At 46.1% G+C, this 16042-nt stretch overlaps 1 protein-coding gene across 3 annotated transcripts in view; it reads left to right on the top strand.

Moving 5' to 3' along the window:
• Window positions 1–16042, top strand: part of GALNT18 (polypeptide N-acetylgalactosaminyltransferase 18) — a 365529-nt gene that overhangs the window by 239668 nt on the left and 109819 nt on the right. For all 3 annotated transcript variants that reach the window (XM_050757416.1, XM_050757417.1, XM_050757418.1), the window contains exon 4: window positions 15201–15384. In XM_050757416.1, the coding sequence (XP_050613373.1) occupies window positions 15201–15384 (184 nt within the window). The remainder of the gene's footprint in view (window positions 1–15200; window positions 15385–16042) is intronic.

Genomic DNA, 16042 nt, shown 5'->3' on the forward strand with positions numbered 1-16042 from the left:
AGCCCATGACTTGTGTTATTTGGAGGGGAACAACATAAAACAAAAAGCTCCCCTCCTTAGGTTTCTAGAGTGGGCCAGTTCCTTCTGCTGCTACAGTAGAGTTTTTAATTAAGAAATTGATGAAAAGTTCTTCCTGACATTTCAGTTCATCTCTTGGAGACCTTTAGGTGGGAGGAATCTAAACAAAGCTTCCTTATGACTTCCTAATGGTTTTTTTTTGGCCCATCTTCTAAGGCCCTCTCAATCTCTCTACCACTCACTTGTCTAACCTCCTCTCCCAAATTGAATTTGTGTCCCTACACTCAGCCATAGCCCACATCTGTTACTCCTTCCCAAGCATGTCATGCACATTCATCCTTCTAGCCTTTATTCATTCTGTTTTTCTGCCTGTGATGGTTTTTTAATGCCCCCTTTATCCTCCTAGGAAAGCCCCTTCATCCATCCATTGAGACAAATGCAAGTAACATTCTGTAAAACTTGCCCTGGAGCCCCTGCAGAGGTTGTCACATCCCGCACTGTATTTCCATAGCACCTTGTGACAACCACTTTTAGAACATATTTCAATGCATTCAAGTTACTGGTTTAATTCTTTCTTCCCACTAAACTATGAGTTTCTTAAGAGGTGGATACTGACTTACTCCCCATCTCCACCACTTAGCGTGAGGCCTGCTGCACGCTCAGTGCTTAGTAAATATCCACCAGTTGAACACATGAATGAAAGGAACACAAACAGGACATGAAGTGAGAAGGAGCAATATTTTTGATATTTGGGGGCATATCTATCAGGGAAGTAATATTTCTTGAGTTTTCTAAACTAAATCTCATGAGAGGACTGTGATGACGTATGTTCCTGAAATAGAGGGATGTGGAAAAAATCAATAATGCTGAAAGGCACAGTGAGAAGATGGGCTGACAGTCTTTGGCAGTCTTTGGAGGGCAGCTCCTGAGTGAGGTAGGTTGTCCATCCCACCTGTCCTGGTGTCTCTGAGCTAGCTGTTGATGTTCCTCTACTGGCAGCCCATGTCTGGCATTCTGATAGCATCTCAAGGACCTGGGTCTCTGCCTTTGGTGGCTTTAAAGGAAGAGAAAAGCATATGCAAGGAGAGCAAGGAAGCCCACATGGCCTGGGCAGGGGCTTAGGAACAGGCTGATATTGGCAGTTCATGTGGAAAGCTGGCAAGGGCATGCCTTTAGCCTTAGACTCTGTGCTTAAAAGCAAACAAACATAAAAATACATAAAGTTTCCAGAAGTCAGTTTGTTTTTCTACATTTGGGATCTAGCAGCAGCCTCAAACCAGACTCAAGCAGTTAGTAAACTCTCAGCCCATTTAGGATCCCGGGAGCACGGACGGTGGCCCACCTGGGACCAAAGCCTGGATTTAAGAGTCTCCCTCAATACCAATCCCTTCCAGTCCCATCAGCAACCCCAGGGCTGATAAGAAAGGTTTTGTCTTGGGGGGCAGTGCTGGCCTACCCCACACCCAGACCCCATGGCTGCTGTTTCAAGTCTGAGGCTGGGTGTCCCCAAACTGACGGTTGGCCCCACCCACTTTGCTGCTGGACTGCCTGCTCCCATTGTCTGGACAGGCCCTGCCCTGCCTTCTCATGCTTTCTACTCTTGTTTCAGTGACCCTCGGGGACTGAGCATACAGAGGTTGTAAGAGAGGTCGGCAGGGACATTTAGGAGGAAAGATGGCAAAGTCTGACTGACCTGCCCCATGATCCCTGGGATGGAGCCTGCTGTCCTTAGCCATATGACTTTAGGAAAACATCTTAGCGTTGCTCAGCCTCCATTTCCTTATGTTAGAATGGCTAATAGTATAGTATCCGTAATAATAGTATCCATGATAATTACAAATAAAATTTAAAAAACTGTCTGTAATGCTGTTGAACTTGCAGAGTCCCGAAAGGATTGAATAGGGATTGTGTGTGAAACAAACCTGGTGAGCCCATGTTCACCATGTGTCAGAACCTGTGCCAAGTGCTGAAAACTTCAGAAAGTAGGTTCCACATAAACAGTGACTTTTGTTCTTTTTTCTTTTTGAGACGAAGTTTTGCTTTTGTTGCCCAGGCTGGAGTGCAGCGGTGATCTTGGCTCACTGCAACCTCTGCCTCCCGAGTTCAAGCGATTCTCCTGCCTCAGCCTCCCGAGTAGCTGGGATTACAGACATGTACCACCACGCCTGGCTAATTTTGTATTTTTAGTAGAGACAGGGTTTCTCTATGTTGGTCAGGCTGCTCTCGAACTCCTGACCTCAGGTGGTCTGCCTGCCTTGGCCTCCCAAGGTACTGGGGTTACAGGTTAAATGGTGACTTTTTAACTTCAAGGTAGTTCTGAGGCTTACCAGTGGGTCCATCAGCTTCTTTCTTGGTATTTTCCAGAGAGGTCCTCAAAACCTTTGAGGATTTCTGTTCCACGTGCCATGAATCCATGGAGTCAATAAACCTCTATTGAATGCCAGGCTCCAGCTGGGCTCTCTGGATACAGAGAAGGGTAAAACCGTAGGTCCCTCCTCAAGGAGCTCACAGTCCAGTGGAACATTCAATGCATCAGCACAGTGAGGGATACAGGGCCAAAGGGCAGAGGAAACCAAAGGAAAACAGTACTAAAGTCTTCCTGGAGGCGTTTAAATGTTGGTCATTAGAAAGCATTGAGCCAAGACATGACTCATGCACTCATTCATTCTTGTGATACATGCTTATGAAAACGAAACACATGCCTGTAGCACCTCTGCCATGTGCCAGGCTCGATGTAGCAGATCTGTCAGGGCTGGGGTGTGGCTCTGGCCTTACCTCTTAGGTGTGCACAGCGCTTCCAGTTGCCCAGATACCTGCTTCTCTTTACCTGGGGACTTTCTTCAAAATCCTGGAACATTGCTTTGCCTTGCACAGAACAGGCTGGATGTGTTGGAACTTAACCTGCCCCTGGAGCAGTCCTTAACCAATGTCTGCTGGGATCGATATATAAATACCCTGGTCCCCTCTTCCTAGCCTCATTTTGCTTATTTGTAGGATGGGCCTAAGAATATAAAGGTTTCTGCCCCAGGGGATTGCAGTGAATGAGAAAAAAGATAGCATTAGCCTTCCTTTATTTTTTCATCTGCCTTAAATCAGAAAGTGAGGCTGGCATGACATTTGTAAGGGCCTAGCACAAAGCCTGGGTGGGTGCTCCCTCTTGCCCTTGGTCCAGTAGAAATGTATTAAGAGCACAGAATTTGGAGCCAAAGTGCTGAACTTGGAATATAGGCTCTACCACTTGCTAATTATTTAACCACACTTCAGTTTTCTCATCTATAAAATGGGTTACTAGTAGTACTTACCTAATAGAGGGATCATAAGGGCTAAGTGGCAATACAAATAAAGATCTTAGGAGTACCTTGCACATAGAAATCACTGTTAAGGGGCTGTTAAATAAACAGATGCAGGTTGAGACGGGAAGGGGTTGGAAATTGAATTGGAATGGCTAGGTGGTAAGTGGCCCTTGAGGAGCAGCAACTGTGTCCTGCGCCTGGGGAAGTCCCAGGGCAGTTTGCTGCAGGGCTGGCTTTCTCAGAAATGCAGGACAGAGGGTGAGAGCTTGCGCCTGCCCTAGGGACCTTCCTTTGGAAAGGAGGAAGGGAGCAAAAGAGTTCAGACTGATGAGTAGGTAATGGCACCAGCTGTGAAGCACTCACAACATGCCAGGCATTGTCTTGTGGATTTCCACAGCGACCCAAAGAGGTAGAGGAGAGAACTGAGGCTCAGAGAGTTTAAGTCTTATGCCCAAAGTCATGGTAAATGGCAGAGCTGGGGATTACATTGAGGCCTGTCTCTCCCTTAAGCCTCTGTTCCTACTGCTCTACTTGACATATTTCAATAAAGAAAGAAAAATGAGAAGGGCAGGAGAACACCTGGGTTCTGCTTTGTCACTGGTCCTTCATGGAACCCCTCCCTTTGAGAATCCATTGCTGGAAGGTGTTTTGAAGCAGAGAAAAAGGGCCTTCCACCTCCGTACTGACAAGATCGGGCTGGGGTATAAATACATGTGTGAAGCCCGCCAGGTCTCTTGAGTCGTGAATCAGCCAGGGTGAGGCCGCTGGTCACACAGCCTGAGCAGCGGTGATTTGCAGAAGTACGGAGCTGACATACAGCCTGTGGGAGTCTTAACTCTTCCCTCAGAGGATGCTTGGAGCTGCCCTGGCAGGAGCTGGAGCTCAGGGCCTGAGGTTGGCCCTCACTGGTTGCCTGGTATATGTTTTCTAGTTCCCTGTGTCTGTGCCCCAAGGAAAAACCAGTCCCCTTCTAGAGCTGCAGGTGAGGAACAGAAGCTGAACTGGGTCAGGGGAGGTGAGAAGAATGCGCCAGGCAGAGGTAGCAGGTAGTTCAAGGGCACTCTGGCAAGACTGAGCTTAGTGCATTTGGGAGAAATACGAGCACAGAGTCTTGCAGGGAAGGCCGGACCAGGATGTTTGACCTCGTAAGCCATCAACAATTGGTGGTGGGGACTGGGGGTAGGATGGTGGTGAGCACACCCTAGAGTGATTACTCTGGCATTTACAGGAGCTTAGACTCATGGGATCTCAGAATCCTGGGAGTTAGTATTTAAGAATCAGAGACTCTAAGAATTCTAGAATTTTGAAATTTTGGATTCAAAATCATCAACTCTTGGGATCTCAGTCATGAGATTTTAGGATCATCAAATTTTTGAGTTCAGCAGCATTCTAAACTCTAAGCCTTGCACAAAAGGAGAAGCCAGCACCAAAATTCAAGTTGGCCTCTGGGTTAACTGCCAAGGGTCACTGGACCTTCCTGAGTGCTCACACATAGGGTAAGAAGACCTGGGCCTGGGCCTTCTGGAATTCCCTTTGCACAGTGGGATGTCCACACAGCTCGTTCTCAGTTCTGATATCACCTGCTATTAAACACTATTTGCCAGCAATTCCCAGGGCTTTGAGTTCTTGGCACACCCTCCCTAGAAGCTCATGGGAGGACTCTTCTCAGTACTCCTAAGCTGGAGGAGCTGGGGCTGGAGCAGCGTCCACTCCTGCCTGGACACAGCTGACATCAGTCACCCATCATGGCATTTTTAATAAGTCCTGTGATTCCTGCTGCACACCCTCCTCAGAGTAGCAGGAGTAGTTCCTGCCCTGTAAGTAATTTCACAGTGTTTGGTCCATTGCCCCACCTTTACTTTACAGGAGTTTCCTCCTCACACAGCCCCAGGAAGTACAAAGGCGAGCTGGACCTTTGCCAAGGTCATTTAGTCAGCGAAGACACTGACTTCTATTAGTTCATTATTCTCATTCCCATCTGCTAAATTACTCAAGGTGGACGAATAGAGAGCGCAGAGTTATGGCCCTAGGGGAAGAACTTCTATTGTGCCTAAGATGCTGACTCCTTCGGAAGGCTGCTGGACAGACTGGAAAAGAGCCAAGTCTTCAGAGGCAGGCAGGCCTGAGTTTGAATCCTGCTTCTTCCTTACCTTCTCTGTTACTTGGACTATGTTCTTTAAAGTCTCTCATCCTTGATTTTTTCCCATTTGCCATTTGAAGATAATAATGAAGTTATATCTTCAGGTTGCCTGGATTTGCTTTTCAGCTCTACCATCTTCTAGCTCTGTGACACCAAGCAAATCCTTTAGCTTCTCTGTGCTGTGTTTCCTAATCTATGGAAGAGAAATAGTCATGCTACCTACCTTGAGTAGCATTGTGGTTGCTGAGAGTTCTGAGTGAGTAATATATAAAGCAGGTTGAGAGCAGTCCCCAGCACCTGATAAACTAAATAAACATTGGCTATAGATATTGTTTGCAGGGTGGTAACGAGGTGAGGGTCTTAAGTGGTGCCCACCATATGTGCGTAATATATCATTGCTGAGTGAATGAATAAAGGATGGACTGATTTGAAGTGCTGAGCACAGCACACATCATGTCGTGTAGGGGAAGGGCTGCAGGACTGCAGCCTTTTGGCCCTGAGCGTTAGACCAGCGCTGGGGCTGACCTGGACTATCCGAGCTCATCATGCCCATCCTCACCCAACTCTGCACATCTCTTCCCAACTCAGACTCAGTAGCGTCAGGCTGGTAGCCCGAAATCAGCAATGGTGGAAGCATTTATACCACAGGCAGTGGCAAACATTAGAAATCAAGGTTTTTTGTTTGTTGTATTTTTGTCTTAATTTGAGAGAGAGAGGAAGAAAGGGAGACTGCGTTAAACTTTGGTTAGAACCCAACACATTCCTAACTGGCCAGGTAAACATTTTTCTATCACCTGCCACAGTCATCTTCAGAGACCAGTTTTGACCATTTTTTTTTTACAGGATACAACATCTTAGGGAGAATAAGCCATTTTGGCACTGATAAGAGGTTGTTTGTGGGTTTTGAGAGCCTGGCTTTGGAAACCCTGCTAAATTTGGAGTGCATATTCCTTACGGGTTTTGATGGCCATGAATGCCCTGCTGTGACACCAAAGAGTAGACTTTAAAACAGATGGGTGGGGCCTATTAGGTGGTAAATCTGGGACTTTCTGTAACTTGATAAGGCTAAATTAATGCTTGCAGCTTCCCAGGAAGATTATAACACTGTGTACCTGAACCCTGTAGCCTGAGTAAGGGAACTATTTAAGGCCATTCCAAATCTCCTTTAGTATCAATCGACTTTGAACAAGTGTAGCTATTAAATGAGCTGGACAGAAGTGTAGCTGTTAAGTGTAGCAGACAGAAGAATGAACCTCGGGGAAGACATTTGTAAACTGCAAAGCTTGTCTGGAGTGATCTTCAAGACAGAGGAATACACACAGCGATGCTGCCCGGAGCTCTCTGGGATCCCAGGTGCCCAAGTCAGCCTCACCATCATTCATCAGCAGAACCATCTGAGTCCTGAGCCCCGACTCCAGATTCTCCATGGAGGTGGGGACGGTGACATCTGTCTTTATTTAATTTTTAGCTTTCCACTTGATGTGATGTGGATGATCAGCTAGGTTTGACAACCATTGCATCCTTATAAATAATCTCTCTTTTAAAATGTGTTGGCATAGCATTTGTGTTTCAGTGGCCCTAAATGGCTTCAGAGGAAAGCCAGTAAATCTTCTGATCTGAAGAAGACAAGCCACTTTTCACTTGGAAAGGAGTAAACACACTTTTAATCTTTAAATTAGCACCACTGGAGACAAGCAATCAATTGCACTTGTCAGTGGGAGGTGGATTAGTGGGGGTGTGGGTGGGGTGTTCACACTCCCCTCCTGGGCAACTGGAGGCATGGGGTGGCAAAGCTATAATCCAGGCTGGGCTTTGAGGAACAGCATTGAGCTAAGAAGGAGGGGTGTGGCCAACGTGGGACAAAAAGCCATGTTTAGAACAGTCCCCAACACCTGATAAACTAAATGAATAAGCATTAGCTATAAATATTGTTTGCATGGTGGTAACGAGGTGAGGGTCTTAAGTGGTGCACATCATATGTGCATAATATATCATTGTTGAGTGAATGAATAAAGGATGGATTGATTTGAAGTGACAGCTGGGAAATGACAGGGGACAGTCTAAAACATAAGACCCAAAGATGGTCATACAGAGAAACGAAAAGCAGCTGTAAAGGGAAGGACCCACAACTGAGGGCAGCAAGATGGAGCCAGTGAGTTTGGAAGAATGAAGAGAAAAACTACCTGGGCAGGTGTGAGGAAGCCTTTTTCAGACTGCATTTACGTCCTTCTGTTAAGGGCTGGAACCACACATATTTGGGAGGAGATGCCTTTTTCTACTCCATTTTAAAGCCCACCATTTTATTTCAGTTGTAACCAAGGTTGGCCAATCCATCAGAATCTCACCAGGAGATCCTTGTATGAAATTCAGATTCTCTGGTCCCACCCCAGATCTATTGAATCAGACTCTTTGTTGGGATGGTGCTCTGGAGCCTATGATTTAAACAAGCTGATTCTTATGCAGGCCAGCTTCTTATTCTTGGGAGGCAGGATAGAGTGTAGAGGTGGAGTATATGGACTCTGGGGACAGCCTAGTTGGATTTAAATCCTGTCTCCACCACTTGCTACCTGGATCACTTTGTGCCTTAATTTCCTTGTCTTCAAAATAGAATGATAATAATAGGAGCTATATCCTAGGTTTGTTGAAATGATTAAATGAGATAACATATACCAAATACTTAGAATAATGGCTAGTATACTGTATTTACTGTTTTTTCTTTTATCCAATTAATGCAGAGATTGAAAAAAGAGAGAAATAGGGTCAATATTTTGAATTTAAGCCATCATACACACATCCATACACATTATGCGTATAGGTCAAGAGTTGAAAATGTAATGCTTTCAAGAACCAGGCAAGTGTGAAGCAATTGGTGGGACCCATGGTGAGTTGGAATGTACAACTGTCTTAGTTTGGCTTTCCCAGAAGCCAGGGAGATCCTGAGAAAAGATTTGGGGCCAAGCCATTTATCTGGTAGATGATCCTAGAAAACTGATGAGAGAGTGGGGATGGGAGACAGAGAAGAGAAGAAAGCTAATACCATGGGCATCAATGACATGACTGCTGTGGGGACCTGGACTCCATCATCCTGGGAACCACCAGGAGACTCGGAGACTCTGCAGTGTCATCCCACCTGAGAAGTGAGGAAGCTGGGTTATACTCATTTCCTATGTCTGTTGTAATGAAAGTACCACCATCTGGGTGGCTTAACCAACAGACATTTTCTCATGCTTCTAGAGGCTAGAAGTCTGAAATCAAGGTGCCAGCAGGACTATGAGGGGGAATCTGTTCCATGCCCCTCTCCTAGCTTCTGGTGCTTTGCTGGCCATCTTTGGCAGGCCTTGGCTTAGAGATGCATCACTCCAGTCTCTGCCTTCCTCTTCACATGACTTCCTCCCTCAGTCTGCATCCAGATCTACTCTTTTTATAAGGATACCAGTCATACTGGATTAGGATCTTATCCCACTGCAGTATGATCTTATCTTAACTAATTATATCTGCAATGACCCTATTTCCAAATAAGGTCTCATTCGGAGGTATTAGGGTTTAGGGTTTCAGCATATGAATTTAAGGGGATACGATTCAACTCACCCATGGGGTATTCATGCCCCAAATCTTCCCCTGAACTGATTGACAACTACTTCTGTAGATGGTAACTCCACAGCATTTCCTACTTCCTCTCCCTCTCTGCTATAGGTTGGATGTTTGTCCCCTCCAAATCTCATGTTAAAATTTGATCCTCAATGGTGGAGGTTGGGCCTAATGGTAGGCATTTGGGTCATGGGAGTGGATCCCTCATGACTAGATTAATGCCCTCCCTGGGATGGTGGGGAGAATGAGTGAGTTTTCCCTCTACTGGTTCCCATAAGAGCTGATATAAACAGCCTGGTGCCTCCCCACTCTCTCTTGCCTCCTTGCTTACCATGTGATCTCTGCACATCCTGGCTCCCCCTCCCCTTCCACTGTTAGTGGAAGCAGCCTGAGGCCCTCACCTGAAGTGAATGCTGACACTACGCTTCTTACAAAGCCTGCAGAACCATGAGCCAAATAAACCTCTTTTCTTTGTAAATTACCCAGCCTTAGGTATTCCTTTATAGCTACACAAATGGACCAATACTCAATTCCTGTGTCTCTCCTACCACATGCCTTTTAGACATCCAGTAGCATGGAAATTCTATAAGGGCTGTGTCTTAGTTTGAGCTGCTATAACAAAGTCCCACAGACTGAGTGGCTTATAAAAACAGACGTTTTTTATCTCAGTTTCAGAGGCTGGGGGTCTGAGATCAGGGTGCCGGCATGGTCAGGTCCTGTTGAGGGCCCTCTTCCAGGTCACAGACTGCTCACATTTCATTGCATACTCACATGGCAGAAAGAGGAGAAGAGCGCTCCCTGGAGCCCCTTTTATAAATGCACTAATCCCATTTATGAGGGCTGCTGTGGTTCAAGTATTTCCCCTGCAAAATTTAGGTGTTACCACTGTGAAAGTAGTAAGAGGTGTGGCCTTTTCAGAGGTGAGTAGGTCATGAGGGCTGCTTCCTTGTTCATGAGATTAAGGCTTTTTAAAAAGATGATTCTTGAAGCTTTAGGCTAGCTTGCCCTCTGCCTGCTGCCACTTGAGAACACAGCAAGAAGGCCCTTACCAGACACCAAATGCTAGCACCTTGATCTTGGGCTTCCCAGGCTCCAGAACTGTGAAGAAATAAATTTCTGCTCTTTGTAAAGTACTCAGTGTCAGGTATTCTTAGTTATAGCACTACAAAACAGGCTAAGATAATAGCTCCACCCTCATGGCCTAATTAATCTCCCAGAGGCCCTATCTCCTAATACCATAACATTGGGGGTTAGGATTTCAACATAATCAATTTTGGGAATAAATAAACACTCCGTCCATTGCAGACTGTCTTGTTTACAGTTATAATCACAGCAACTAGATCAGTACCTTGTTGAGGTATGATCAAGGCATGCCAAAGATTATTGTTCCATGAAAGGACTAACAGTAAGTGTATTAGTCTATTCTCACACTGCTATAAAAAACTACCTGGGACTGGGCAATTTATAAAGAAAAGAGGTTTAATTGACTCAGAGTTCCACATGACTGGGGGCTGGGGAGGCCTCAGGAAACTTACAATTATGGCAGAAGGTGAAGGAGAAACAGTCACCTTCTTCACAAGGTGGCAGGAGAGAGAGACAGAGAGAGACAGAGAGAGAGAGAGAGAGAGAGAACGAGAGAGAGAGAGAGCAAGTGTGAGCGAGTGCAAGGGGAAGTGCCACACTTTAAAACCATCAGATCTCGTGAGAACTCACTCACTATCATGAGAACAGCGTGGGGGAAACTGCCCCCATGATGCAATCACCTTGACATGTGGAGATTACAATTCGAGATGAGATTTCAGTGGGGACACAGAGTCAAATCATATCTGTACGTGCTCAATATTTGTTGAATGAATGAATGAATGAGTGAACTCTCCCTTCATTTCTATGTCCACAAAACCTAGAGAAGATGTGTGAAATGCTCATCTGAACCTTGAGGGAGAGATGAGGAACTCTGCCCAGTTCTCTACAGCAAGCCTAGGAAGGCAGTTTTACAAAATGCCTGTGCACCTGCCTTCCAAAGAGCAAAGCCCCATTAGGCATCAACTTTCAGATCCTTTAGTTTCCTTTATGCATGAGATCAGAGTGTCCCATTAAGTGCTTAAATCAGATTAACAGCCTCTATGCCAGACCTTTCTGGCTCAGCCTGCTAGTAGTTGTGGAGCCAACCACTTTTTATAGAAGCAGTGGAAGGGGATAGATGAGGAGGGGAGAAGGGCTCTGTTTGACCACACTGGTGAATCCCCCGTGTTTCCTTGGCATCTAAGTCTGAAGAAATGAGAGCTGGCAAGCAGCCTGCCCTGAGCAGACCCTGAGAGGAGGCTAACTGTGGGGATGTGGAGAGTGGCCTGTGACCTCCCAGGAGTGAGTGGTGCTTCATCACTGCTTCTGGTAGTGCTGGTTTACAGAGGTCCCTCCGATGTCAGGAGATCAGGGATTTGTGGACAGTAGGAGAGCGCTGAAGTAGCAACATAAGCAGGATGACACCTGGCCCCACGCAGGGTGCAAATTGTATTTCTCTGTCAACATGGGCTATTGACAGCTCCACATTGACTCTAGATCTGAATCACAGCAAGCAGACTCCCTGCCTCCTCTTTCTCCAACACATTAAAACAAGCACAAAATATACCTTCCCTTTTCCTTCCACAATTATGCTCCTGTCCTAACCCACCAAGATACTTTATTAAATATTATTTATAGAAATTAAAAATCAATCAAAGATAGCTTGCATAGGGAAGAAAAGGTAAAAGTCAATCAGGTTTTAAATTTGAACCAGAAAATCAAAGGTTTAGCAAAGATAGGGCAGCAAAAATCCTGATAAAATCTTTGTGATTAGTCATTATATTTGTCTTTGAGCTTCCTGGCAGCCTTAGCAAGAAGGCAAATATGATGGGCTGGGTACTTGTGTTTGGATGTAAGAAAAAACACAAGTTCAACTCCAAAAACACAATCTTTGGAGCTAAGAAGTTCTGAGAGATATTATATGTGAACATGCATGTGTGTTTGTTTATGTGTATATACAATAGTTAATAGTCAATATATATAGTATACAATGGGCAGTGTCTTGGAAAACAGTTTTCCAGTCGATGCACAAGTACTTTTGAGATAGTTCTTTCTTGCTTTGGCACCTAACAAAGATGGAAAGAAAACGTGAAAACCTAATTAAGTAAAGGTACTTTACAAAGACAGAGGCAGTATCATCTAGGGTATTTCAAGGCATTTTTTTTTCTTCTTCGTTTTCTTTTTTGGATAGCAGTTGTTTGGTTGGGGCTAAGAGAATTCCCTCTTCTAATCAGCAGCACATGTTTGGGATGCAGCTGACTGGGGATGGAATTTTTTACTATCTGGTCCACCAGAAGCCTTTACTCCAGCTCAGTGTTGACAGAGCTCAGAGGTACAAAGGGGCAAGTAGCTCCTATAGGAAGCAAAGATTTTCATTTCTTGCTACCACCCCTCAAAGCTCATTCTTCCTCTGACTGCATTTCCTGTGCATCAGGAGTTCACAACCTTATTTTAACCCCAGCACCAGACCAGAACAATAGACAATGTTTATTATAGCCATTGTGTATAACAAACCATTCCAGAAGTTATGGTGTGAAACAACCACCATCCATTGGCCCAGAATCCTGCAATAAAGGCTGGGATCACTGGGCAGCCTGTCTCTGCTCTACACAATGGCTCTCCTGGTCAGTTGCAATCAGCTGGTGGCCCGACTGGGGCTGAAGGATCCACGAGGGCCTCACTCACCTGTCTGGGGCCTTTGTGGGGTGGCCTAAATGACTGGGCTGGAGCTTCCTTAGTTAGGGCAGCAAGAGAGCAAAAGCAAAAGGCTGGAACTTGCACAGGGTCCCTCCTGCTGTGTCTTGCTGTGTCAAAGTCCAGCTCAGACTCAGTGTGTGAGGCGGCCACACAAGGATGTGAATTTGGAGAGGTGAAATTCATGGGAGACCATTTGGTAGCAATCGTCCTCAGCCTCCTCCCATCAATACCTTAGTCACAGTAGGTATTGACAGGAGTCAATTGGCAGGAGCCTCACCTGAGGGTTGAGGAGGCAGAGAAGGGGACAGGTATCTCTCTCATGGGGAAGGGTGGGAATTTATGTCAGGCCATTTGGTACTAGCCCACTTCTCACTCCAAATTCTGTGCACTCAGCACTTAACTGCCCCCATCAAAAACCCAAATATCAGACTTTATGAGCTCTATTTAAATTTTTCAAAAAGGATATATGAGGAATGGACCTTGGAAGTGATAAAACAGTAAATGTTTTAAGAAGCCTCCTGGCAACGGTGCTTGAAGGCCTTGTAAGTGTGAGACACACTGAGTTATGCTGCTCCATGGCCAACGTCCTGACATTTGTGGGACAGTGGCCTCTTCAGGCAGCTGCAGACCTCAAGATTCAGAGATCTTGAGGTCATCTTCGTATGGACTGCAGTGAGATATAAAGCATGTCAGTGGCAGCCCAGAAGTCAGTCAAGTTTTCTCCAGGCTGGAATGAGGACACTGACAGCCCCCACCAGCCCTAGCTTAGGACAGGAGTCACACTGTTTAAAAGGATTACTTGAATGACAAGTAAGGCCATGTCCTCATCACTTTTGCAGAAGCTGGAAACCTGGAAGGGCTGGATTAGAAAACCACTGGGTAATGAAATCGGGGGACAAAAACATTTTGACATCCAAAGAAACAGTGGAAATCTTTAGAAAGGCTGATTAAATAAAAGTAAACATAAGATTCTTTGTTATCACTCAAAGCAGGCACTCATATGTGCACACACACACAAGCACTTGCACGTGCACCTGCATCCACAGAGATGGGATGGAGGAGGCCTGACTTAGTAGCACCATGTAAAAATAATTTGTAAGTATATGTTAACAGTAAGCTTAATTTGAGACAAAAGTAATCAAAGTTGTTGTGACTTTAGATTATATTAATAGGAACATAGATTCTAGATTAAGGGAGGTGATTTGTTTCTTCTATTCTGTATAGCCCAGTTTACTTTAGAAGTATTAGGTCAACTTCTGCATAATACGAAAGGGTTCGAGAAAAACTAACTTAATTAGAGGGAAGTTTAACATGATTAGAGAATTTGAAATCGTGAGATATGCGGAAACACAAGGAGGAACTGAAGCTATTTGACCTAGAGAAGTCCTTAACAAGGACTTAAGAATGGGTTTCAATTCTAAAGCGTTGTTATGTGGAAAGAGGGACTTGATCTGTCTTCTGTGTCTCCAAAATAGGTCCCATTGGACTCATGAGTGGAAGATTGAGGGACCCTGGCATTTCAGGTCAAAAGAAGGAAGAACATCTAATAGTTGAAGAGGCCCTCTAAGGAATGGATTGCATAGATTTCCCTTTTACTGCAGGGGCTGGATGATCACTCATCAGGCAGACAGAGGGGATTCACACCTTGGGATGGATGCTTGGTTCAAAAGGAACTTTAGAATTCTGTCCAACCAACTATAAGGGCTGTCATGGGCTCTTGCCTTAGCTGCTGTGGAAAACATAATGAATGCAGCTGCAGTGCCCTCTCTTGCTGAGGGGTTCAGGGGTTGCTGCTGAGGCCTGTTTCTGTTGCTGCAGGCCTCATTTGCAGTTCTGAAAAAGCAGAGGCATCACATGCTTAGCCAGGCCTAGGACCACAGGCAGCAAACCAACACCAGCTGTTCACATGGGCACAGCTCCTGGCCATCCACTTCCTAGAAAGATGGAGATCCAGGCAGAGAGTGGATCCTGGGCTGGGGTCTTGGCAGAGGGAGCTTCCCCTGGGGGTTATAGGAGCACCGATGGAGATGGAGACCACTAAGACATGGTTTGAAAGTAGACTGTGCCACTCACAAGCTGCATGATGCTGGAGAACTTGACTAATTCTTTTGAGCTACCATTTTCCCATTGGCTTGTTGTGAAGATTAAATAGACCGTGTGTGCAGTGTATATGACCCTGTGTATTGCTGAGCCTCAGGAAATACTGTATTCCCCTCTATGTTTCCCTTCAAAACTAAGCGGTGCTGGCCACTGCGGGGACCACTGAAGAAGACACAGGGAGGGGAATGGGCCCCCCAGCCTTTCTCTGGGGATCAGTTCACCCTAAAAGAGTGACTGTTGTGATTGCCCCTTCTGCCTCCTGACCTCCCTCCCATGCTAAGTCTGCATTTTCTCCCTGACAGAGGAACTGAAGGAGAAGCTGACCGAATATGTGGACAAGGTGAACAGCCAGAAGCCAGGCTTCATCAAAGTCGTGCGTCACAGCAAGCAGGAAGGCCTCATCCGCTCCAGGGTCAGCGGCTGGAGGGCGGCCACTGCCCCTGTGGTGGCACTCTTTGATGCCCACGTGGAGTTCAATGTGGGCTGGTAAGTGCCCCTTGGGAGAGGAGGAGGAGTCCCAGTGGGATCTAGGGCTTCGACTCCAATAGTGCAAAGCATGCTGGGATCTTGGTCATAGCCTAAGAGATAATTCTGGGAATGGGTGAAATGTGGGTGTGTGAGTGAGCCAGGCAACAAGGCTGGAACTTTAGAGTTTGAGGTGTGGTAGAGGGGAGGGGGTACCCAGGGGTCAACGGGTCAGCACACAGTGCCTAATAGGCATGGTGACATCACATGTGACTCTGGCTGGCAGAGTCATCAGGGAAAAGGGTACATGCTAAGGGCAAAGAAGAGAGTGCCCGGCTAAGGACAGGGTTCCAACGCCTAGGAAAGGAGAGCTGGGCCAAACATGAGGCAGAAGCCCAGCCTCACAGCCAGGGCCAACACCAAGTGGGCAAAGGTGGGGGAAGATTGCCTAATGTTGTCACAGGTACCCCGGGCTTTCCCACTGCCAGATCGGAGGTAGCACGTAATCTCAGATTCTCCCTATGGTGAAACTGTCTAAGAAAATCTTTCTTTCTCTGGTCAGAGCTGCTCAGATGCTGGGGGAAAGGGACCAGACAGAAGGCCCCAGTGGCTGCAACCAGCCAGGAATAGAGTGGCAGATGCAGACCTCCCTGCGGGGCTGGAGGGCACAGTGCCACCT

This window comes from Macaca thibetana, chromosome 14 (genome assembly GCF_024542745.1).
Source record: "Macaca thibetana thibetana isolate TM-01 chromosome 14, ASM2454274v1, whole genome shotgun sequence".
Taxonomy (NCBI): Eukaryota; Metazoa; Chordata; class Mammalia; order Primates; family Cercopithecidae; genus Macaca; species Macaca thibetana.